General features: G+C 49.6%; 2 protein-coding genes across 3 annotated transcripts in view; one reads left to right on the forward strand and one right to left on the reverse strand.

The window, feature by feature from the left end:
* Positions 1-25,731, reverse strand: part of IGHMBP2 (immunoglobulin mu DNA binding protein 2) — a 155,031-nt gene extending 129,300 nt beyond the window's left edge. For both annotated transcript variants that reach the window (XM_063944350.1, XM_063944349.1), the window contains exons 1-2: positions 25,564-25,731; positions 22,325-22,491 (exon numbers count right to left, since the gene is read on the reverse strand). In XM_063944350.1, coding sequence (XP_063800420.1) covers positions 22,325-22,491; positions 25,564-25,634 — 238 coding nt within the window. In that variant the 5' untranslated portion in view covers positions 25,635-25,731. The remainder of the gene's footprint in view (positions 1-22,324; positions 22,492-25,563) is intronic.
* Positions 25,732-25,750: 19 nt separating this feature from the next.
* The window catches only part of MRPL21 (mitochondrial ribosomal protein L21), an 88,747-nt gene continuing 88,121 nt past the window's right edge, over positions 25,751-26,376 (forward strand). The window contains exon 1 of the mRNA XM_063944352.1: positions 25,751-25,959. Within this exon, the coding sequence (XP_063800422.1) occupies positions 25,875-25,959 (85 nt within the window). The 5' untranslated portion in view covers positions 25,751-25,874. The remainder of the gene's footprint in view (positions 25,960-26,376) is intronic.

The raw sequence follows: 26,376 nt of genomic DNA on the forward strand, positions 1-26,376 counted from the left end.
AAAGCCCTCTGATCTTATTGGGTTATTCTGTTGAATTGGTAACGAGCTCTTTACTAACTTATTTCTTAGATTCTGTGATTTTCTATAAATGAATTTAGGGACATCAGGAATTATATTTTTTAATATTGGGTCCTTTTTAAGGACACACCAATGAGTTTTTATAATGGATTCAATTCTTTTATGGTCTGCTCCAAATGTTGTAATAAAGGCGACATTAAAGTTTATTGGATACGAGTATCTTACGAATTTTAATTAAATAAATCTACTTTTTTTGAACTACTACACTATATGTGCTTTTCTTTTCTCTTTATGACGAATACCTTTACATAAGGAAAAATTCTGAATTAGTTGTGGGAGAAGAATTGTCATCTAGAAAAAAGAAGAAGAAAAAAAGAATTATCCAAGTGAAATACAGGATTTATTTTTGAACTATCCATTAAGACTTTCACGTAATTCTCTCAGAGTGGGAGCGCCAACGGTGTATTCAAAAATTAACTGTTGTCCATTAGTGCAGAGATAGTAGTGGTACACAGAATGGCAGTTGCTCAAATTAATGTATTGGTCCATCACAGGTACACACAGGACCCGTCTATACCCCATGGTTCTTTGATGCACCCCAACATCCTCTAGGACGTAAGAGAGAAAAAAACAACACAAGCAAATTTTTCTAGTCTAGATTAACTCCTCCTTTACATGCATATTTGATGGACCAATACATTGATTTGAGCAACTACCATTCTGTGTGGTAACAAGAGAAAAACCCACACGAAAAAAAAAGACCACAGGAAAATTGCATTATGAAAGTGGGGGTTCTTTCTTGTGCAATTTTCCTGTGGACTTCTTGCATGTACGTTCTTTTCTGGCTACCTTTTGTTAAATACGATGAACCTTTTGTTTAGGACATTTATGACAGTGGGATAATTTCCGTGGGAGTTTCTTTTCATAGAACCATTCTGTGTATCACTGTTCTGAGAGGCATGGAAGGGATCAGAAGTTGGAGGGTATGCTGATCCTTGTAGTGCCATATTAGAGGATCTTGGGGGCCTCCAGATGAGTTGGCTCTCAATTTAGAAATTCATAAACGTATGACCCAAAAATAAGTTATCATGTAGTGTAGTACCACTAGAGCGGAGGCGCCTTGCCATGGCTATGTTTCCAAATGTATGTGACGGAGATCTCTGTGTTACTATTATCATGTAGGATGTATATCTCTTTTTCTGGTCCATTATGGTGTTTTTTTCAGATCCGAGTAGTGTAATTGTTTATTTTTCCTATAGTGTACTAAAAATAAGCATTGATAACGGTACCCACGCATACAAAGCTTTAATGTAATCATATTCCATCAGATTACAGCCATGTTTAGGTCTCGTGAAACTTAATTCAAAGATATTTTCTGAAATTCGATTATCTAATTGATGGCTAGTACTAGAAAACAGAGTCTACAGGTACACCACCCATAATCTGGCACCCTTGGTTCCAGCAATGTGCCGGATTATCGGTTTTGCCGGATTATCGGTGGTATTATTTACGGCCTTACTTCGGCCACGTAGCCCGATTCCCTGTTTCCCTGCCGCAGCCCAACTAGCCGCCCGCAGCCAGTCTCCACCACCTGCAGCCTAATTAAGCCTCCCGCTGCTAATCTAAGACCTCCCGCAGCCTAACTAAGGGGGTAATTCAGACTGGATTGCTGCAGCGGCAGCGATCGCAGTCTGAAGCCCTTTGTGCAGTGCACATGCGCACCCCGGGAGGCCCAGTGAGATGCTAACAGCATCTCAGGGCTGCAATCGCCTCTGCCTGATTGACAGACAGAGGCGGTCGCGGGGCGGGCCAATGATGTTAGAATGCCGTTGACGGGGCGCGGTCCGGACAACGCAGGCGTGTCTGGACCATTGCAGGGGTGGGCCGTGGCGGATGCGTGACGTCACACATAGCCTCTGCAAGCCGGGATGCGGCTGGTAACCGTCTGCCAGAGCAGCTAGTCTACGCAAGAGCTGTGCTGGCAGGGAGCTACTAAGCGGGTGCAAAAGCATCGCCGCTGTGTGATGCTTTTGCACCCTTTCGGCGGGTTGGGCCTTACATTCGGGATGGACTAGCCCTGTGCAGGGCGTCCCCCGCATGTCAGAGTAACTGATTGTAGATGTACTAAATTTAGCACATCTACGATCAGATCTGAATTACCCCCCAAGTCTCCCACTGCTAATCTAATACCTCCCGCAGCCTAAGTGCCTCCCACATCCTAACTCCTATCCACAGCATAACTTCCCCCAGCACCTGATGCGTCAGGTGCCGGATAATCGGTGGTGTACCTGTAGTTGTTCTGTGATCATAGTAATCATTTTGCTTCATGTGCGCAATTCTGTAATTTGATGATTTCACTGAATCACATCAAAGGGATTTGAATAGGCAGTAGTCTGGGGCCTCACATTAATCGCGCAATGAAACCTAGCAAACAGGCAACAATAAAGACCTGCCATACTTCCCAATGACTTAATTCCAGCACTGGCAGCTGCAGACTTTGGGTGTGATTCAGACCTGATCGTAGATGTGCTAAATTTAGCACATCTATGATCAGCTTCCCCGACATGTGGGGGGACGCCCAGCACAGGGCTAGTCCGCCCCGCATGTCAGGCCCTACCCCGTCGCACAAGTACAAAAGCATCACTCAGCAGCAATGCTTTTGTACTTGAAGAGTAGCTCCCAGCCAGCCCAGCATGCGGCCCGCCCTCCCCCTTCCCCCAGCGGTCCGGACACTCCAGCGTTGCCCGGACTGCGCCCCCTAAACGCACAAACGCCGCCGGCCCACCCCCTCCCTCCCAGCGACCAATCAGGCAGAGGCGATCGCAGGGCTAAGACAGCCGACAGCCGGCGCAGTTCAGATTTGATCGCTGCTGTGCGAGCACGCACAGCATCGATCAGGTCTAAATTAGCCCCTTTGTACACTTGGAAACAGAGGGGTGGAAATAATAAGAATTTACTCACCGGTAATTCTATTTCTCGTAGTCCGTAGTGGATGCTGGGAACTCCGTAAGGACCAAGGGGAATAGACGGGCTCCGCAGGAGACTGGGCACTCTAAAAGAAAGATTAGGTACTATCTGGTGTGCACTTGCTCCTCCCCCTATGCCCCTCCTCAGTTAAGGAAACTGTGCCCGGAAGAGCTGACATTACTAGGAAAGGATTTGGAATCCAGGGTAAGACTCATACCAGCCACACCAATCACACCGTACAACTTGTGATACCTTTACCCAATTAACAGTATGAACAACAACAACTGAGCCTCAGTAACAGATGGCTCATAACAATAACCCTTAAGTTAAGCAATAACTATATACATGTATTGCAGAAGTCCGCACTTGGGACGGGCGCCCAGCATCCACTACGGACTACGAGAAATAGAATTACCGGTGAGTAAATTCTTATTTTCTCTGACGTCCTAGTGGATGCTGGGAACTCCGTAAGGACCATGGGGATTATACCAAAGCTCCCAAACGGGCGGGAGAGTGCGGATGACTCTGCAGCATCGAATGAGCAAAGGCAAGGTCCTCCTCAGCCAGGGTATCAAATATGTAGAACTTTGCAAAAGTGTTTGAACCCGACCAAGTAGCTGCTCGGCAAAGCTGTAAAGCCGAGACCCCTCGGGCAGCCGCCCAAGAAGAGCCCACTTTCCTTGTGGAATGGGCTTTTACCGATTTAGGATGCGGCAATCCTGCCGCAGAATGAGCTTGCTGAATCGTGTTACAGATCCAGCGCGCAATAGTTTGCTTTGAAGCAGGAGCACCCAGCTTGTTGGGTGCATGCAGGATAAACAGCGAGTCAGTTTTCCTGACTCTAGCCGTCCTGGCTACATAGATTTTCAAAACCCTGACTACATCCAGTAACTTGGAGTCCTCCAAGTCCCGAGTAGCCGCAGGCACCACAATAGGTTGGTTCAAATGAAACGCTGATACCACCTTAGGGAGAAATTGGGGACGAGTCCTCAATTCTGCCCTGTCCATATGGAAGATCAGATAAGGGCTTTTACATGACAAAGCCGCCAATTCTGACACACGCCCAGCCGAAGCAAAGGCCAAAAGCATGACCACTTTCCACGTGAGATATTTTAGCTCCACGGTCTTAAGTGGCTCAAACCAGTGGGATTTCAGGAAATCCAACACAACGTTAAGATCCCAAGGTGCCACTGGAGGCACAAAAGGGGGCTGAATATGCAGCACTCCCTTAACAAACGTCTGAACTTCAGGCAGTGAAGCCAGTTCTTTTTGAAAGAAAATAGATAGGGCCGAAATCTGGACCTTTATGGATCCTAATTTTAGGCCCATAGTCACTCCTGACTGTAGGAAGTGCAGGAATCGACCCAGCTGGAATTCCTCTGTAGGGGCCTTCCTGGCCTCACACCAAGCAACATATTTTCGCCATATACGGTGATAATGTTTTGCTGTCACGTCTTTCCTAGCCTTTATCAGCGTAGGAATCACTTCATCCGGAATGCCCTTTTCCGTTAGGATCCGGTGTTCAACCGCCATGCCGTCAAACGCAGCCGCGGTAAGTCTTGGAACAGACACGGCCCCTGCTGTAACAGGTCCTGTCTGAGAGGCAGGGGCCATGGGTCCTCTGAGATCATTTCTTGTAGTTCTGGGTACCAAGTTCTTCTTGGCCAATCCGGAACGATGAGTATAGTTCTTACTCCTCTCTTTCTTACTATCCTCAGTACCTTGGGAATGAGAGGAAGAGGAGGGAACACATAAACCGACTGGTACACCCACGGTGTCACTAGTGCGTCCACAGCTATCGCCTGAGGGTCCCTTGACCTGGCGCAATATTTTTTTAGCTTTTTGTTGAGGCGGGACGCCATCGTGTCCACCTGTGGCCGTTCCCAACGGTTTACAATCTGCGTGAAGACTTCTGGATGAAGTCCCCACTCTCCCAGGTGGAGGTCGTGTCTGCTGAGGAAGTCTGCTTCCCAGTTGTCCACTCCCGGAATGAACACTGCTGACAGTGCTAGCACGTGATTTTCCGCCCATCGGAGAATCCTTGTGGCTTCTGCCATCGCCATACTGCTTCTTGTGCCGCCCTGGCGGTTTACATGGGCGACCGCCGTGATGTTGTCTGATTGAATCAGCACTGGTTGGTTTTGAAGCAGGGGCTCTGCTTGACTCAGGGCGTTGTAAATGGCCCTTAGTTCCAGGATATTTATGTGTAGTGAAGTCTCCTGACTTGACCACTGTCCTTGGAAGTTCCTTCCCTGAGTGACTGCCCCCCACCCTCGGAGGCTTGTGTCCGTGGTCACTAGGATCCAGTCCTGTATGCCGAATCTGCGGCCCTCGAGAAGATGAGCACTCTGCAGCCACCACAGCAGAGACACCCTGGCCCTTGGGGACAGGGTTATCAACCGATGCATCTGAAGATGCGATCCGGACCATTTGTCTAACAGATCCCACTGAAAGATCCTTGCATGGAACCTGCCGAAGGGAATTGCTTCGTAAGAAGCCACCATCTTTCCCAGGACTCGCGTGCAGTGATGCACCGACACCTGTTTTGGTTTCAGGAGGTCCCTGACCAGAGATGACAATTCCTGGGCCTTCTCCACCGGGAGAAACACCTTCTTCTGTTCTGTGTCCAGAATCATGCCCAGGAAGAGCAGACGTGTCGCAGGAATCAGCTGCGACTTTGGGATATTCAGAATCCAGCCGTGCTGTTGCAACACTTCCTGAGAGAGTGCTACGCTGACTAACAACTGCTCTCTGGACCTCGCCTTTATAAGGAGATCGTCCAAGTACGGGATAATTATAACTCCCCTTTTCCGAAGGAGTATCATCATTTCGGCCATTACCTTGGTAAATACTCTCGGTGCCGTGGACAGACCGAACGGCAACGTCTGGAATTGGTAATGACAATCCTGTACCACAAACCTGAGGTACTCCTGGTGAGGTGGGTAAACGGGGACATGCAAGTAAGCATCCTTGATGTCCAGCGACACCATAATATCCCCCTCTTCCAGGCTTGCAATAACCGCCCTGAGCGATTCCATTTTGAACTTGAACTTCCTTATATAAGTGTTCAAGGATTTTAAATTCAGAATGGGTCTCACCGAACAGTCTGGTTTCGGTACCACAAACATTGTGGAATAGTAACCCCGTCCCTGTTGCAGGAGGGGAACCTTGATTATCACCTGCTGGAGGTACAGCTTGTGAATTGCCGCCAGTACCACCTCCCTTTCCCTGGGAGCAGCTGGCAAGGCTGATTTGAGGTAACGGCGAGGGGGAGTCGCCTCGAACTCCAGCTTGTATCCCTGCGATACAATTTGTACAGCCCAGAGATCCACTTGTGAGCGAACCCACTGGTTGCTGAAGTTTCGGAAACGCGCCCCCACCGCACCCGGCTCCGCCTGTGGAGCCCCAGCGTCATGCGGTGGACTCAGAGGAAGCGGGGGAGTATTTTTGTTCCTGGGAACTGGCTGCCTGGTGCAGCTTCTTTCCTCTACCCCTGCCTCTGGGCAGAAAGGATGCGCCTCTGATCCGCTTGCCTTTCTGAGGCCGAAAGGACTGTAGATGATAATACGGTGCTTTCTTAGGCTGTGAGGGAACCTGAGGTAAAAAAGTTGACTTCCCGGCTGTTGCCGTGGATAGGAGGTCCGAGAGACCGTCCCCAAACAATTCCTCACCCTTATAAGGCAAAACCTCCATGTGTCTTTTAGAATCAGCATCACCTGTCCACTGCCGAGTCCATAATACTCTCCTGGCAGAAATGGACATTGCATTAATTCTAGATGCCAGCAGGCAAATGTCCCTCTGTGCATCCCGCATATATAAGACAACGTCTTTTATATGTTCTATGGTTAGCAAAATAGTATCCCTGTCGAGGGAATCAATGTTGTCTGACAGGGAATCAGACCATGCGGCTGCAGCACTACACATCCATGCTGAAGCAATAGCAGGTCTCAGTATAGTACCTGAGTGTGTATACACAGACTTCAGGATAGCTTCCTGCTTTCTTTCCGCAGGCTCCTTTAAGGCGGCCGTATCCTGAGACGGCAGTGCCACCTTTTTTGATAAGCGTGTGAGCGCCTTGTCCACCCTAGGGGATGTTTCCCAACGTAACCTGTCCATTGGCGGGAAAGGGTACGCCATCAGTAACCTCTTAGAAATCACTAGTTTCTTATCGGGGGAACTCCACGCTTCCTCACACAATTCATTTAATTCATCAGATGGGGGAAAAGTCACTGGCTGCTTTTTCTCCCCAAACATAATACCCTTCTTGGTGGTAACCGGGTTAATATCAGAAATGTGCAATACATTTTTCATTGCAGTAATCATGCATCGGATGGCTTTTGTAGACTGTGCATTTGTCTCATCCTCATCTACACTGGAGTCAGACTCCGTGTCGACATCTGTGTCTACCATCTGAGCTAGCGGGCGTTTATGAGCCCCTGATGGCCTCTAAGACGCCTGGGCAGGCACGGGCTGAGATCCCGGCTGTCCCAAGGCTGCTGCGTCATCGAACCTTTTATGTAAGGAGTTAACACTGTCTGTTAAGACCTTCCACAGATCCATCCAATCCGGTGTCGGCCCCGTCGGGGGCGACACCACACTTATCTGCCCTTGCTCCGCCTCCACGTAACCCTCCTCATCAAACATGTCGACACAGCCGTACCGACACACCGCACACACACAGGGAATGCTCTGACTGAGGACAGGACCCCACAAAGTCCTTTGGGGAGACAGAGAGAGAGTATGCCAGCACACACCACAGCGCTATATAACACAGGGATTTACACTATACTGAGTGATTTTTCCCAATAGCTGCATATATCTTATTTGCGCCTAAATTTATGTGCCCCCCATCTCTTTTTTACCCTACTTGTACTGGATACTGCAGGGGAGAGCCTGGGGAGCGTCCTTCCAGCGGGGCTGTGAAGAGAAAATGGCGCTGGTGTGCTGAGGAAGAAGGCCCCCTCAGCGGCGGGCTTCTCCCGCGTTTTGTATAGCTTAATGGCGGGGTTTTTTGCACATATACAGTTTTCCAGACTGTATTATGTGCATAATGTGCCAAAAGGTAATCTTATTGCTGCCCAGGGAGCCCCCCCCCCCCCAGCGCCCTGCACCCTACAGTGACCGGAGTGTGTGGTGTGCAGTGGGAGCAATGGCGCACAGCTGCAGTGCTGTGCGCTACCTTAATGAAGACCGGAGTCTTCTGCCGCCGATTTAATCTCCTTCTTCTGTCTTCTGGCTCTGCAAGGGGGACGGCGTCGCGGATCCGGGAACGGACGATCGAGGTCAGGCCCTGTGTTCGAACCCTCTGGAGCTAATGGTGTCCAGTAGCCTAAGAAGCACAAGCTAGCTGCAAGCAGGTAGGTTTGCTTCTCTCCCCTCAGTCCCACGTAGCAGTGAGTCTGTTGCCAGCAGATCTCACTGAAAATAAAAAACCTAACAAATACTTTCTTTCTAGCAAGCTCAGGAGAGCCCACTAGGAGCACCCAGCTCTGGCTGGGCACAGATTCTAACTGAGGTCTGGAGGAGGGGCATAGAGGGAGGAGCCAGTGCACACCAGATAGTACCTAATCTTTCTTTTAGAGTGCCCAGTCTCCTGCGGAGCCCGTCTATTCCCCATGGTCCTTACGGAGTTCCCAGCATCCACTAGGACGTCAGAGAAAGAGGGGCTTATTTGTCAAATTATGAATTGACAAATAAGAATGAGTACATAGAATTCAGCGGCTGTCTAGTCTAAGACTGGGGCTGTGTTGTATAAACAATGAGTAAAGTCCCTGGGTGTGGTATAAAAGATCTACAGTATTTAGGTCGACAGTCAATAGGTCAACTTGCATTAGGTCGACAGGGTCAACAATACAATGGTCTTCTACACACAAATGGTTGACTTAAGAATCTTGGGTCAAATCTTGCATGTTTGGTTATATTGTGCTTTGGAAAATACGGAAGGGAGAGAGACCTGAGCACTGGAATAAGACCCCTGTTTATTCAGAAAACTAGGTGGACTGACTGCATGGCTAGAATATATCAGCATAACTACATCCAATAAGTCCATGGAGGTGCTCCCATGAGAGCATATCAGAGTAAACATGTACAAGAAAGAGATAAAGGTACTCCGTTGCTTGGGATAACAATACATTTATTATAAAAAGTGAAGTTTTAACTTGTATTATACCTCAGACTGTGGTGTATTAGTGCCCCAAGCAGGAGAGAACCTTTTTCTCTTTCTTGTACATGTTTGGTACATTGCGACCACCATCAGTAGAAACGTATACGCTTTGGGCAAGGTGACTTGCTGCTCGCCATAGATTACTACTCCCAATCGTAGTCCACGTGGATAGTAAAGCAAGGAAATGTTAGAAAAAATAAGAATTTACTTACCGATAATTCTATTTCTCATAGTCTGTAGTGGATGCTGGGAACTCCGTAAGGACCATGGGGGATAGCGGCTCCGCAGGAGACTGGGCACAAAAAGTAAAAGCTTTAGACTAGCTGGTGTGCACTGGCTCCTCCCCCTATGACCCTCCTCCAAGCCTCAGTTAAGATACTGTGCCCGGACGAGCGTACATAATAAGGAAGGATCTTGAATCCCGGGTAAGACTCATACCAGCCACACCAATCACACCGTACAACTCGTGATCTGAACCCAGTTAACAGTATGATAACCGTAGGAGCCTCTGAAAAGATGGCTTCCAACAATAAACAACACGATTTGTTTGTAACAATAACTATATACAAGTATTGCAGACAATCCGCACTTGGGATGGGCGCCCAGCATCCACTACGGACTATGAGAAATAGAATTATCGGTAAGTAAATTCTTATTTTCTCTGACGTCCTAGTGGATGCTGGGAACTCCGTAAGGACCATGGGGATTATACCAAAGCTCCCAAACAGGCGGGAGAGTGCGGATGACTCTGCAGCACCGAATGAGAGAACTCCAGGTCCTCCTCAGCCAGGGTATCAAATTTGTAGAATTTAGCAAACGTGTTTGCCCCTGACCAAGTAGCTGCTCGGCAAAGTTGTAAAGCCGAGACCCCTCGGGCAGCCGCCCAAGATGAGCCCACCTTCCTTGTGGAATGGGCTTTTACAGATTTTGGCAGTGGCAGGCCTGCCACAGAATGTGCAAGTTGAATTGTACTACAAATCCAACGAGCAATCGTCTGCTTAGAAGCAGGAGCACCCAGCTTGTTGGGTGCATACAGTATAAACAGCGAGTCAGATTTTCTGACTCCAGCCGTCCTGGAAACATATATTTTCAGGGCCCTGACTACGTCCAGCAACTTGGAGTCCTCCAAGTCCCTAGTAGCCACAGGTACCACAATAGGTTGATTCATGTGAAACGCTGAAACCACCTTAGGGAGAAATTGAGGACGAGTCCTCAATTCCGCCCTATCCGAATGAAATATCAGGTAAGGGCTTTTATAGGATAAAGCCGCCAATTCTGATACGCGCCTGGCTGAAGCCAGGGCCAACAGCATTACCACTTTCCATGTGAGATATTTCAAATCCACTGTGGCAAGTGGTTCAAACCAATGTGATTTTAGGAACCCTAAAACTACATTGAGATCCCAAGGTGCCACTGGAGGCACAAAAGGAGGCTGTATATGCAGTACCCCTTTGACAACCGTCTGAACTTCAGGCACTGAAGCCAGTTCTTTCTGGAAGAAGATCGACAGGGCCGAAATTTGAACCTTAATGGATCCTAATTTTAGGCCCATAGACAATCCTGCTTGCAGGAAATGTAGGAAACGACCCAGTTGAAATTCCTCCGTAGGGGCCTTCTTGGCCTCACACCACGCAACATATTTTCGCCAAATGCGATGATAATGTTTTGCAGTTACATCCTTCCTGGCCTTGATCAGGGAAGGGATGACTTCATCTGGAATGCCTTTTTCCTTCAGGATCCGGCGTTCAACCGCCATGCCGTCAAACGCAGCCGCGGTAAGTCTTGGAACAGACAAGGTCCCTGCTGGAGCAGGTCCTTCCTTAGAGGTAGAGGCCACGGGTCCTCCGTGAGCATCTCTTGCAGCTCCGGGTACCAAGTTCTTCTTGGCCAATCCGGAGCCACGAGTATCGTTCTTACTCCTCTCCTTCTTATGATTCTCAGTACTTTTGGTATAAGAGGAAGAGGAGGGAACACATATACCGACTGGAACACCCACGGAGTTACCAGAGCGTCCACCGCTATTGCCTGAGGGTCCCTTGACCTGGCGCAATATCTGTCCAGTTTCTTGTTGAGACGGGACGCCATCATGTCCACCTTTGGTTTTTCCCAACGGTTTACAATCACTTGGAAGACTTCTGGATGAAGTCCCCACTCCCCCGGGTGGAGGTCGTGTCTGCTGAGGAAGTCTGCTTCCCAGTTGTCCACTCCCGGAATGAACACTGCTGACAGTGCTATCACATGATTTCCCGCCCAGCGGAGAATCCTTGCAGCTTCTGCCATTGCCCTCCTGCTTCTTGTGCCGCCCTGTCTGTTTACGTGGGCGACAGCCGTGATGTTGTCCGACTGGATCAATACCGGTTGACCCTGAAGCAGAGGCCTTGCTTGACTTAGGGCATTGTAAATGGCCCTTAGCTCTAGGATATTTATGTGAAGAGACGTTTCCATGCTTGACCACAAGCCCTGGAAATTTCTTCCCTGTGTGACTGCTCCCCAGCCTCTCAGGCTGGCATCCGTGGTTACCAGCATCCAATCCTGAATGCCAAATCTGCGGCCCTCTAGAAGATGAGCCTTCTGTAACCACCACAGGAGAGATACCCTTGTCCTTGGAGATAGGGTTATCCGCTGATGCATCTGAAGATGCGATCCGGACCATTTGTCCAGCAGATCCCACTGAAAAGTTCTTGCATGGAATCTTCCGAATGGAATCGCTTCGTAAGAAGCCACCATTTTTCCCAGGACTCTCGTGCACTGATGCACTGACACTTGTCCTGGTTTTAGGAGGTTCCTGACTAGCTCGGATAACTCCCTGGCCTTCTCCTCCGGGAGAAACACCTTTTTCTGGACTGTGTCCAGAATCATCCCAAGGAACAGTAGACGTGTTGTTGGAATCAGCTGTGATTTTGGGATATTTAGAATCCACCCGTGCTGACGTAGCACTACCTGAGATAGTGCTACTCCGACCTCTAACTGTTCCCTGGACCTTGCCCTTATCAGGAGATCGTCCAAGTAAGGGATAATTAATACGCCTTTTCTTCGAAGAAGAATCATCATTTCGGCCATTACCTTGGTAAAGACCCGTGGTGCCGTGGACAATCCAAACGGCAGCGTCTGAAACTGATAATGACAGTTTTGTATCACAAACCTGAGTTACCCTTGGTGAGAAGGGTCGATTGGGACATGGAGATAAGCATCCTTGATGTCTAGAGATACCATATAGTCCCCTTCTTCCAGGTTCGCTATCACTGCTCTGAGTGACTCCATCTTGAATTTGAACCTTTTTATGTAAGTGTTCAAAGATTTTAGATTTAAAATTGGTCTCACCGAGCCGTCGGGCTTCGGTACCACAAACAGCGTGGAATAATACCCCTTTCCCTGTTGTAGGAGGGGTACCTTGATTATCACCTGCTGGGAATACAGCTTGTAAATAGCTTCCAATACTGCCTCCCTGTCGGAGGGAGACGTTGGTAGAGCAGACTTCAGGAACCGGCGAGGGGGAGACGTCTCAAATTCCAATTTGTACCCCTGTGATACTACCTGCAGGATCCAGGGGTCCACTTGCGAGTGAGCCCACTGCGCGCTGAAATTCTTGAGACGGCCCTCCACCGTGCCCGAGTCTGCTTGCAGAGCCCCAGCGTCATGCTGAGGACTTGGCAGAAGCGGGGGAGGGCTTCTGCTCCTGGGAAGAGGCTGCATGGTGCAGTCTTTTTCCCCTTCCTCTGCCCCGGGGCAGGAACGAGCGGCCTTTTTCCCTCTTGCCCTTATAGGGACGAAAGGACTGGGTTTGAAAAGACGGTGTCTTTTTCTGCTGAGAGGTGACCTGGGGTAAAAAGGTGGATTTTCCAGCCGTTGCTGTGGCCACCAGGTCCGATAGACCGACCCCAAATAACTCCTCCCCTTTATACGGCAATACTTCCATATGTCGTTTGGAATCCGCATCACCTGACCACTGTCGCGTCCATAACGTTCTTCTGGCAGAAATGGACATCGCACTTACTCTAGATGCCAGGGTGCAAATATCCCTCTGTGCATCTCGCATATATAGTAATGCATCCTTTAAATGCTCTATAGTTAATAATATACTGTCCCTATCCAGGGTATCAATATTTTCAGTCAGGGAATCCGACCAAGCCACTCCAGCGCTGCACATCCAGGCTGAGGCGATCGCTGGTCGCAGTATAACACCGGTATGTGTGTATATACCTTTTAAGATATTTTCCAGCCTTCTATCAGCTGGTTCCTTGAGAGCGGCCGTATCAGGAGACGGTAACGCCACTTGTTTTGATAAGCGTGTGAGCGCCTTATCTACCCTAGGGGGTGTTTCCCAACGTGCCCTAACCTCTGGCGGGAAAGGGTATAGTGCCAATAATTTATTAGAAATCAGCAGTTTTTTATCGGGGGAAACCCACGCTTTATCACACACCTCATTTAATTCATCTGACTCAGGAAAAACTACTGGTAGTTTTTTCACACCCCACATAATACCCTTTTTTGTGGTACTTGTAGTGTCAGAAATGTTCAATGCCTCCTTCATTGCCGTGATCATGTAACATGTGGCCCTACTGGACATTACGTTTGTCTCGTCACCGTCGACACTGGATTCAGTATCCGTGTCAGGGTCTGTGTCGACCATCTGAGGTAACGGGCGTTTTAGCGCCCCTGACGGTGTCTGAGACGCCTGAACAGGCACTAATTGATTTGTCGGCTGTCTCATGTCGTCAACAGTTTTTTGCAAAGTGCTGACATTGTCACGTAATTCTTTAATTACTACCATCCAGTCAGGTGTCGACTCCCTAGGGGGTGACATCACTAACACAGGCAATTGCTCTGCTTCCACATCATTTTCCTCCTCATACATGTCGACACAATCGTACCGACACCCAGCACACACACAGGGAATGCTCTGATAGAGGACAGGACCCCACTAGCCCTTTGGGGAGACAGAGGGAGAGTTTGCCAGCACACACCAGAGCGCTATATATATACAGGGATAACCTTATATAAGTGTTACTCCCTGTTATAGCTGCTGTATTTATATATTAGCTGCCAATAGTGCCCCCCTCTCTGTTTTACCCTGTTTCTGTAGTGCAGGACTGCAGGGGAGAGTCAGGGAGCCGTCCTTCCAGCGGAGCTGTGAAAGAAAATGGCGCTTGTGTGCTGAGGAGAAAGGCTCCGCCCCCTTCACGGCGGCCTTTTCTCCCGCTTTTTTCAGGAAACGGGCAGGGGATAAATGCATCCATATAGCCCAGGAGCTATATGTGATGTATTTTTTTTTTTTTTTAGCCATATAAGGTTTTTATATTGTTTTTATTGCTGCTCAGGGCGCTCCCCCCCAGCGCCCTGCACCCTCAGTGACCGGAGTGTGAAGTGTGCTGAGAGCAATGGCGCACAGCTGCAGTGCTGTGCGCTACCTTATTTGAAGACAGGAACGTCTTCTACCGCCGCTTTCTCCGGACCTCTTCGCTCTTCTGGCTCTGTAAGGGGGCCGGCGGCGTGGCTCCGGGACCCATCCAGGCTGAACCTGTGATCGTCCCTCTGGAGCTAATGTCCAGTAGCCAAGAAGCCCAATCCACTCTGCAGTCAGGTGAGTTCGCTTCTTCTCCCCTTAGTCCCACGATGCAGTGAGCCTGTTGCCAGCAGGACTCACTGAAAATAAAAAAACCTATTTAAACTTTTACTTCTAAGCAGCTCAGGAGAGCCACCTAGCTTGCACCCTTCTCGTTCGGGCACAAAAATCTAACTGAGGCTTGGAGGAGGGTCATAGGGGGAGGAGCCAGTGCACACCAGCTAGTCTAAAGCTTTTACTTTTTGTGCCCAGTCTCCTGCGGAGCCGCTATCCCCCATGGTCCTTACGGAGTTCCCAGCATCCACTAGGACGTCAGAGTAACATGAAAAATCAAAACCATGCATCAACCATTGCCACATAACCTTTTGAATCTGTAGACCTAATGCATGTTGACCAAATATTGGCTTTTTACCTAGACACTGTAGATCTATCATCCGGATACCACAGACGCACAGTATATTATACTATATTATATAGTGAATGTTGGATGGCTTATAAATGCAAAGCAATAGACCCTTGGTCTAGTCACTGATCACTATGAACAGGGCACAGAGGTGCCATGTGTTGGCACATCCCGTCTCCCATGAACATGACGTTACACAATAAAGACCTGGTGGGGCAGGAAGATGAGCACCGCCTATTTCAGTAAGGTTTGCAAATTCTGCTAATTAGCAGAATTTGCAATCCTTCTGAACGCATGCTGGGGCCGCCCAGCATGCTGACTGCTGCCTCCCCCCATTTATCAAGCAGAAATTGCGATCGCATTGCAATTTCTGCTTGATAGCAGAAATTAAGGTTGCCTCCTGCCGGCGCAGCTCAGATGCGCCCTCAGGAAGCCTGCCGCTATCTTTCTGATAGCTTCATGTGACATCATGCAGCTTCCACGATCACACCCCCGTTCGCAGACCACGCCCCCACAACACTCTGTCTCGGAAACGGAGCGCTGCCGCCCGCCCCGCGAACGCCTCTGCCTGAATGACAGGCAGAGGCGATCGCATTTTCTGCGGCCCCCCCCCCCCCCCGGATGCATGTGCGGATGCATGTGCAGGATGGGCACTGTGCAAGCGCCCACATCTTTTTTGTAATTTTTACGGTCGGATCGCATTCTGCGATCCAACCTGAATTAGGCCCAAAGTCTGCACCTTTCTATGTAGCAGTGTTCCCACAAATGTTCCATCAGGGCAAGGACCGTGCAACCAGCTCAGCCTTGTGGTGTGGGTGGAAGCCCTTTTTACACACCCCTTGTTACTGCCATACACTATACTGATTTGAAGTACTGATGCAGTGCGTGTAGCTTATGTGTTACCAATGTTAAATGCACCCATGTGTATGAGCCCAACAGCCACCATACTGTAGGTCAGAGGTTCTCAAACTCGGTCCTCGGGAGCCCACACAGTACATGTTTTGCAGGTAACCCAGCAGGTGCACAGGTGTATTAATTACTCACTGACACATTTTAAAAGGTCCACAGGTGGAGCTAATTATTTCACTTGCGATTCTGTGAGGAGACCTGCAAAACATGCACTGTGTGGGACCCCAAGGACCGAGTTTGAGAACCTCTGCTGTAGGTCATTCAGTAACTGACTGATGACTTTATCAGCGCATGTCACATTCTGTTGTAACCTTTCATTATACTACCTGTAATTCATTTAAGAGTTCTCAACTCTTCTAGTTAGACCAGGCATTCCCAACCGCGGTCCTCAAGACACACCAACAGTGCAGGTTTTAGCGATATCCAGGCTTCAGCACAGATGGTTAAAATAAGAATTTACTTACCGATAATTCTATTTCTCGTAGTCCGTAGTGGATGCTGGGGACTCCGTAAGGACCATGGGGAATAGCGGCTCCGCAGGAGACTGGGCACATCTAAAGAAAGCTTTAGGACTATCTGGTGTGCACTGGCTCCTCCCCCTATGACCCTCCTCCAAGCCTCAGTTAGGATACTGTGCCCGGACGAGCGTACACAATAAGGAAGGATTTTGAATCCCGGGTAAGACTCATACCAGCCACACCAATCACACCGTACAACTCGTGATCTAAACCCAGTTAACAGCATGATAACAGAGGAGCCTCTGGAAAGATGGCTCACTACAGCAATAACCCGATTTTTTGGTAACAATAACTATGTACCAGTATTGCAGACAATCCGCACTTGGGATGGGCGCCCAGCATCCACTACGGACTACGAGAAATAGAATTATCGGTAAGTAAATTCTTATTTTCTCTAACGTCCTAAGTGGATGCTGGGGACTCCGTAAGGACCATGGGGATTATACCAAAGCTCCCAAACGGGCGGGAGAGTGCGGATGACTCTGCAGCACCAATTGAGAGAACTCCAGGTCCTCCTCAGCCAGGGTATCAATTTTGTAGAATTTTACAAACGTATTTGCTCCTGACCAAGTAGCTGCTCGGCAAAGTTGTAAAGCCGAGACCCCTCGGGCAGCCGCCCAAGACGAGCCCACCTTCCTTGTGGAGTGGGCATTTACAGATTTTTGGCTGTGGCAGGCCTGCCACAGAATGTGCAAGCTGAATTGTACTACAAATCCAACGAGCAATAGTCTGCTTAGAAGCAGGAGCACCCAGCTTGTTGGGTGCATACAGGATAAACAGCGAGTCAGATTTTATGACTCCAGCCGTCCTGGAAACATATATTTTCAGGGCCCTGACAACGTCTAGCAACTTGGAGTCCTCCAAGTCCCTAGTAGCCGCAGGCACCACAATAGGTTGGTTCAGGTGAAACGCTGAAACCACCTTAGGGAGAAACTGAGGACGAGTCCTCAATTCCGCTCTGTCCGAATGGAAAATCAGATAAGGGCTTTTACAGGATAAAGCCGCCAATTCTGACACGCGCCTGGCCCAGGCCAGGGCCAACAGCATGACCATTTTCCATGTGAGATATTTTAACTCCACAGATTTAAGTGGTTCAAACCAATGTGACTTTTGGAACCCAAAAAACTACATTGAGATCCCAAAGTGCCACTGGAGGCACAAAAGGAGGCTGTATATGCAGTACCCCTTTTACAAACGTCTGAACTTCAGGGACTGAAGCTAGTTCTTTTTGGAAGAAAATTGACAGGGCCGAAATTTGAACCTTAATGGACCCCAATTTCAGGCCCATAGACACTCCTGTTTGCAGGAAATGTAGGAATCGACCCAGTTGAATTTCCTCCGTCGGGCCTTACTGGCCTCGCACCACGCAACATATTTTCGCCAAATGCGGTGATAATGTTTTGCGGTTACATCCTTCCTGGCTTTGATCAGGATAGGGATGACTTCATCCGGAATGCCTTTTTTCCTTCAGGATCCGGCGTTCAACCGCCATGCCGTCAAACGCAGCCGTGGTAAGTCTTGGAACAGACAGGGTCCTTGTTGGAGCAGGTCCCTTCTTAGAGGTAGAGGCCAAGGATCCTCCGTGAGCATCTCTTGAAGTTCCGGTTACCAAGTCCTTCTTGGCCAATCCGGAGCCACGAATATAGTGCTTACTCCTCTCCATCTTATCAATCTCAGTACCTTGGGTATGAGAGGCAGAGGAGGGAACACATACACTGACTGGTACACCCACGGTGAGCGTCTACAGCTATTGCCTGAGGGTCCCTTGACCTGGCGCAATACCTGTCGAGTTTTTCCCAACGGTTTATAATCATGTGGAAGACTTCTGGGTGAAGTCCCCACTCTCCCGGGTGGAGGTCGTGCTGAGGAAGTCTGCTTCCCAGTTGTCCACTCCCGGAATGAATACTGCTGACAGTGCTATCACATGATTTTCTGCCCAGCGAAGAATCCTTGCAGCTTCTGCCATTGCCCTCCTGCTTCTTGTGTCACCCTGTCTGTTTACGTGGGTGACTGCCGTGATGTTGTCCGACTGGATCAACACCGGCTGACCTTGAAGCAGAGGTCTTGCTAAGCTTAGAGCATTGTAAATGGCCCTTAGCTTCAGGATATTTATGTGAAGTGATGTCTCCAGGCTTGACCATAAGCCCTGGATATTCCTTCCCTGTGTGACTGCTCCCCAGCCTCGCAGGCTGGCATCCGTGGTCACCAGGACCCTGAATGCCGAATCTGCGGCCCTCTAGAAGATGAGCACTCTGCAACCACCACAGGAGGGACACCCTTGTCCTTGGTGACAGGGTTATCCGCTGATGCATCTGAAGATGCGACCCGGACCATTTGTCCAGCAGGTCCCACTGGAAAGTTCTTGCGTGGAATCTGCCGAATGGGATTGCTTCGTAGGAAGCCACCATTTTACCCAGAACCCTTGTGCATTGATGCACTGAGACTTGGCTCGGTTTTAGGAGGTTCCTGACTAGCTCGGATAACTCCCCGTCTTTCCCCTCCGGGAGAAACACCTTTTTCTGGACTGTGTCCAGGATCATCCCTAGGAACAGAAGACGAGTCGTCGGAACCAGCTGCGATTTTGGAATATTGAGAATCCAATCGTGCTGCCGCAACACTACCTGAGATAGTGCTACACCGACCTCCAACTGTTCCCTGGATCTTACCCTTATCAGGGAATCGTCCAAGTAAGGGATAACTAAAATTCCCTTCCTTCGAAGGAATATCATCATTTCGGCCATTACCTTGGTAAAGACCCGGGGTGCCGTGGACCATCTATACGGCAGCGTCTGAACTGATAGTGACAGTTCTGTACCATAAACCAGAGGTACCCTTGGTGAGAAGGGTAAATTTTGACATGAAGGTAAGCATCCTTGATGTCCCGAGACATCATGTAGTCCCCTTCTTCCAGGTTCGCAATCACTGCTCTGAGTGACTCAATCTTGAATTTGAACCTCTGTATGTAAGTGTTCAAAGATTTTAGATTTAGAATCGGTCTCACCGAGCCGTCCGGCTTCGGTACCACAACAGTGTGGAATAATACCCCGTTCCCTGTTGCAGGAGGGGTACCTTGATTATCACCTGCTGGGAATACAGCTTGTGAATGGCTTCCAAAACTGTCTCCCTGTCAGAAGGAGACATCGGTAAAGCCGACTTTAGGAAAACGGCGAGGGGGAGACGTCTCGAATTCTAATTTGTACCCCTGAGATATCACCTGAAGGATCCAGGGGTCTACTTGCGAGTGAGCCCACTGCGCGCTGAAATTCATTGAGATGGGCCCCCCACCGTGCCTGATTCTGCTTGTAAAGCCCCAGCGTCATACTGAGGGCTTGGCAGAGGCGGGAGAGGGTTTCTGTTCCTGGGAACTGGCTGATTTCTGCAGCCTTTTTCCTCTCCCTCTGTCACGGGGCAGAAATGAGGAACATTTTGCCCGCTTGTCCACGAAAAGACTGCGCCTGATAATACGGCGTCTTCTCATGTTGAGAGGCGACCTGGGGTACAAACGTGGATTTCCCAGCTGTTGCCGTGGCCACCAGGTCTGAAAGACCGACCCCAAATAACTCCTCCCCTTATTAAGGCAATACTTCCAAATGCCGTTTGGAATACGCATCACCTGACCACTGACGTGTCCATAACCCTCTACTGGTAGAAATGGACAACGCACTTAGACTTGATGCCAGTCGGCAAATATTCCTCTGTGCATCACGCATATATAGAAATGCATCTTTTAAATGCTCTATAGGCAAAAATATACTGTCCCTATCTAGGGTATCAATATTTTCAGTCAGGGAATCCGACCACGCCAACCCAGCACTGCACATCCAGGCTGAGGCGATTGCTGGTCGCAGTATAACACCAGTATGTGTGTAAATACATTTTAGGATACCCTCCTGCTTTCTATCAGCAGGATCCTTAAGGGCGGCCATCTCAGGAGAGGGTAGAGCCCTTACAAGCGTGTGAGCGCTTTATCCACCCTAGGGGGTGTTTCGGGGGAAAACCACGCATCATCACACACCTCATTTAATTTCTCAGATTCAGGAAAACTACAGGTAGTTTTTCCTCACCGAACATAATACCCCTTTTTGGTGGTACTCGTATTATCAGAAATGTGTAAAACATTTTTCATTGCCTCAATCATGTAACGTGTGGCCCTACTGGAAGTCACATTTGTCTCTTCACCGTCGACACTGGAGTCAGTATCCGTGTCGGCGTCTATATCTGCCATCTGAGGTAACGGGCGCTTTAGAGCCCCTGACGGCCTATGAGACGTCTGGACAGGCACAAGCTGAGTAGCCGGCTGTCTCATGTCAACCACTGTCTTTTATACAGAGCTGACACTGTCACGTAATTCCTTCCAACAGTTCATCCACTCAGGTGTCGACCCCCTAGGGGGTGACATCACTATTACAGGCAATCTGCTCCGTCTCCACATCATTTTTCTCCTCATACATGTCGACACAAACGTACCGACATACAGCACACACACAGGGAATGCTCTGATAGAGGACAGGACCCCACTAGCCCTTTGGGGAGACAGAGGTAGAGTTTGCCAGCACACACCAAAGCGCTATATATATACAGGGATAACCTTATATAAGTGTTTTTCCCCTTATAGCTGCTGTATTGTTAATACTGCGCCTAATTAGTGCCCCCCTCTCTTTTTTAACCCTTTCTGTAGTGTAGTGACTGCAGGGGAGAGCCAGGGGAGCTTCCCTCCAACTGAGCTGTGAGGGAAAATGGCGCCAGTGTGCTGAGGAGATAGGCTCCGCCCCTTTTTCGCGGACTTTTCTCCTGCTTTTTTATGGATTCTGGCAGGGGTTAAAATTCATCCATATAGCCCTGGGGGCTATATGTGATGTATTTTCGCCAGCCAAGGTGTTTTTATTGCTGCTCAGGGCGCCCCCCCCTAGCGCCCTGCACCCTCAGTGACCGAAGTGTGAAGTGTGCTGAGGAGCAATGGCGCACAGCTGCAGTGCTGTGCGCTACCTTGGTGAAGACAGGATGTCTTCTGCCGCCGATTTTCCGGACCTCTTCTGTCTTCTGGCTCTGTAAGGGGGCCGGCGGCGCGGCTCTGGGACCCATCCATGGCTGGGCCTGTGATCGTCCCTCTGGAGCTAATGTCCAGTAGCCTAAGAAGCCCAATCCACTCTGCACGCAGGTGAGTTCGCTTCTTCTCCCCTTAGTCCCTCGATGCAGTGAGCCTGTTGCCAGCAGGTCTCACTGAAAATAAAAAACCTAAACTAAAACTTTCACTAAGAAGCTCAGGAGAGTGGGGGAGGAGCCAGTGCACACCAGATAGTCCAAAAGCTTTCTTTAGATGTGCCCAGTCTCCTGCGGAGCCGCTATTCCCCATGGTCCTTACGGAGTCCCCAGCATCCACTTAGGACGTTAGAGAAATCAAAATAACTGAGGTACTAATTAAGTCACCTGTGTTCAAGCAGGGATATCACTAAAACCAGAACTGTTAGTGTGCCTTGAGGACCGTGGTTGGGAAACACTGAGTTAGACAATAAAATTGATTTAGATCTGATGATACAGCCTGCTGTATAGATCGCAGGACTCTACTGTAACAATGTCTCCTTATACTGCCATCGTCACTTGTTACCAAGTACAATTTTTGAGCACAAAAGTGCACTTAAATGTATTAATGAGACTATAATGCAACCTCATTATAAAGCCACAGTTTCGCCTTATGTTTCACTGTGTTTGGCACTTAATAGACAATTACATGTATTTATAAGCAGCTTTACAGACCTAACAGACCTCTCTCACATCAGCAATACCTGATCTGAAGTCGTTACTTGGCAATACTGCTTCTGCGTCATACTTGGGTGTAAAGGTGGCCACAAGGCGTCCATACAGCCCCGTCCTATGGTTAGATACTCGCAGTTTCAGCAAGCAGACACCTTTCCGCTGTAATTCTTTTAAAGATACATTCTCCTGCCAGGCCCTATAGGGAAAACACAACATACATAATGTACAATATGTAGAATGATGCAGCCTCAACATCACCTTAGAATATAGATGGCTGACAATTCATTAAAAGTCTAGCTGAAATAACTCTTGTCTATGTACATTGGCAGGTATGCAAAATACATACATGGGGCTGGAAGTAATGAAGTACAAGATGCCCGGGAGGTGCGGGTTCCCCTCAAACTCGTACATTTTTTTTAAAGTGGCAATCATGTACAAGGCAAAACCATACCTTGTAAATGATTGCCACTTTAAAGACTGAGTTCTGCCAACTCGGACTTCATTACATCCGGCCTATAGTCTTTATGTAAATACTAGTAGGTTTGTACCTGTCTTTTGATTGGTCAGGGTCAGTTCCTGCTTTTGCTGTGCCCGCTCCTGTCTCCATTGTCATGCTCTCCTGTGTATCTAGTTGTGCAGCAGGACCATGGGAGTATCTATAATAGGTGCTGGGTGCGCGGAGCACAAGGCCCCAGTGCCCAGGGTGGCCCACACCGTACTCGCAGATTACACTTACCTGTCCGCCAAGCAATGGAGATATCACCGGGAAATTGGCATGGGAGCTATCATCCCGGAGATCTGGGCATGGTAGATGCTAGATTCAAGTGGCCTAAGGGACCTTTTACGTCAGAGGGAGGCGGCATGACACAAGGGGGAGGAGCTAGGCCAGCGGGATAGCTCCTCTACTATCCACGCCACCATCTATTACCTTTAGTAATCAGCCCGGCGCGTGGCGAGCGAAGGTACTTTTTGGGTACCCTGTTCGACCGTAGCTCCTCCCCCTGGTGACGTGTCTCCTCCCCTAGTGACATCAGAAGGTCGCTTCTGCCAGTTTAGAACCAACCATCTGGGCATGGGCAGTATAGAAATAAGAGAAAATGGTGCCAGTGCCATTTCCCTGTAGATCTTCACATACGCAGTATACTCTGGCACTGTCAGCGCATGCGTCAGTGGGTCACAGTCAATTATTCTATAGATAAATATTCTGCTGTATTCTACATTACTGCTAACTGTGCAGTTTATGTGTTGATTCAAGTAAGTGAATTAAGATGTGGGATATATAGTTACAGAAATAAGGCAGTACAGTCCACTACCCTACTCTGCAGCATGTACTATATGCAGCAGTGTTGCAGAGGAGTGCAATATAGTGTATAGCAGGGGTGGGGAACCTCCGGCCTGCGGGCCGTATAAGGCCCGCGAAGCGTTTGGTCCGGCCCACCAGCTTGTGTCAGTAAGACACGCTGCCGCTCAGTCCGGCGGCAGCGTGTCTCAGCTGTCAGAACAGGGAGGAGAGCGCGGCTGTCGGGTGGGAGCAGCGGCGAGTATGACTTGAAACCATCCGCCGGTTCGTGAGCCAATCAGAGCTCGCGGACCGGCAGCCAATCAGAAGCTGCGGCTGCCGGTCCGCGAGCTCTGATTGGCTCTCGAACCGGCGGCTGGGTTCAAGTCTTACATGCCGCCGCCGCCAAACATAGCCGCGCTCTCCTCCGTGTCCCGCCGAAAGCAGCACGGAGGGGGGGGGGGGGGGGCAGGGCATCTGTATACCTGGCACTGTGGGGGGCATCTGTATACCTGGCACTGTGGGGACATCTGTGTATACCTGGCACTGTGAGGGGCATCTGTATACCTGGCACTGTGAGGGGCATCTGTATACCTGGCACTGTGAGGGGCATTTGTATACCTGGCACTGTGGGGGGGCATCTGTATACCTGGCACTGTGGGGGGGCATCTGTATACCTGGCACTGTGGGGGGGCATCTGTATACCTGGCACTGTGGGGGGGCATCTGTATACCTGGCACTGTGGGGGCATCTGTATACCTGGCACTGTGGGGGCATCTGTATACCTGGCACTGTGGAGGCATCTGTATACCTGGCACTGTGGGGGGCATCTGTATACCTGGCACTGTGAGGGGCATTTGTATACCTGGCACTGTGGGGGGCATCTGTATACCTGGCACTGTGAGGGGTATTTGTATACCTGGCACTGTGAGGGGCATCTGTATACCTGGCACTGTGAGGGGCATCTGTATACCTGGCACTGTGGGGGCATCTGTATACCTGGCACTGTGGGGGCATCTGTATACCTGGCACTGTGAGGGGCATTTGTATACCTGGCACTGTGGGGACATCTGTATACCTGGCACTGTGGGGGCATCTGTATACCTGGCACTGTGAGGGGCATTTGTATACCTGGCACTGTGAGGGGCATTTGTATACCTGGCACTGTGAGGGGCATCTGTATACCTGGCACTGTGGGGGCATCTGTATACCTGGCACTGTGGGGGCATCTGTATACCTGGCACTGTGGGGGCATCTGTATACCTGGCACTGTGGGGGCATCTGTATACCTGGCACTGTGGGGGCATCTGTATACCTGGCACTGTGGGGGCATCTGTATACCTGGCACTGTGAGGGCATCTGTATACCTGGCACTGTGAGGGGTATTTGTATACCTGGCACTGTGAGGGGCATTTGTATACCTGGCACTGTGGGGACATTTGTATACCTGGCACTGTGGGGACATTTGTATACCTGGCACTGTGGGGGCATCTGTATACCTGGCACTGTCGGAGCATCTGTATACCTGGCACTGTGGGGGCATCTGTATACCTGGCACTGTGAGGGGCATCTGTATACCTGGCACTGTGAGGGGCATCTGTATACCTGGCACTGTGAGGGGCATTTGTATACCTGGCACTGTGAGGGGCATTTGTATATCTGGCACTGTGGGGGCATCTGTATACCTGGCACTGTGGGGGCAATTGTGGATCTGGCACCGCACTATTGGGGGCATATGTGTATCACGTCCCATTTTAACTGGCTACACCCATTTCTTGGCGCACGAGCCTCCGGTGCGCACACACAGTACCTCTAAGGGGCAGACCTACTGGGAGGCAGGGTAATTTTTTAAGTTGAGAATTTTTTGTATGGCCCCCGAAGGATTTTATAAATATCCAAATGCCCCTCGGTAGAAAAAAGGTTCCCCACCCCTGCTGTATAGCATACAGTATGCACCACAGTGCGTACACTACAGGACATGCTTCTTACCTGGTCTGTTCAATCTCAGCCTCTCTCTCCTCTTGCAGAAGTTCCAGTTGCGCTTTAACAAACAGCTCCATCCATAAAACAGCCCCAGTGCCGGGTGCAGTGCTTGTGTGTGACACCTTCACTCAGCAAACTGCTGCTGCTGCTGCTGCTGTCAGATCTGGTGTTGCCGTTACTAACCCCGTCACTTCCGGTCGCCTCGGAACCAAACACGCCGGACTAGTTCCCGGACGGACAGCTATTGCCGGGGCACACTGTACGGAACCGGCCCCTATAGCGCCGCGGAGAGTGTGTGCGGACGGAGTGGGCGGAAGATGGCTCTGGCTGCAGCCTGTGGGCAGATAGCGCGGAGTGTGATAGCCGGGCGGTGCGTTCAGACCTCGGTGGCAGCAGCAGCAGGTAATATGGGAGAGCAGGTGTAGGGACTGGGTTCATCCCTATAGCCTGGTGCTGTCACCTGCTGCAGTGTCCTTGACTGATTTCCGCTCGCCAGTGTTTCCATGATTTTATAGTGACTGTCAGGGACACATACTGTGCTGTCTATGGTGGGAGAAGCCCCTGCCCGGTGTATACACAGCCTGTCCAGTTCCTAAATTCAGTTTACAGCTGTATAGAAGAGGGGGAATAAAATAAGATTGCTGTGCGCTTACCTCTATTGCTTTCCATTAGTGTACTGCACATGATCCATCTCAGAGCAAGTGTTCAGTGGGTAACGGGGCTCTTATGATGGGTACACACTTCCAGTCTGTGTCGATTTCCTGTTAGATCCATAGATAGGGGCAATCAGCTGAAAAAAACTGCATCTTAAAAACCCCC

Source organism: Pseudophryne corroboree, chromosome 11 (assembly GCF_028390025.1).
Source record: "Pseudophryne corroboree isolate aPseCor3 chromosome 11, aPseCor3.hap2, whole genome shotgun sequence".
Lineage (NCBI taxonomy): Eukaryota > Metazoa > Chordata > Amphibia > Anura > Myobatrachidae > Pseudophryne > Pseudophryne corroboree.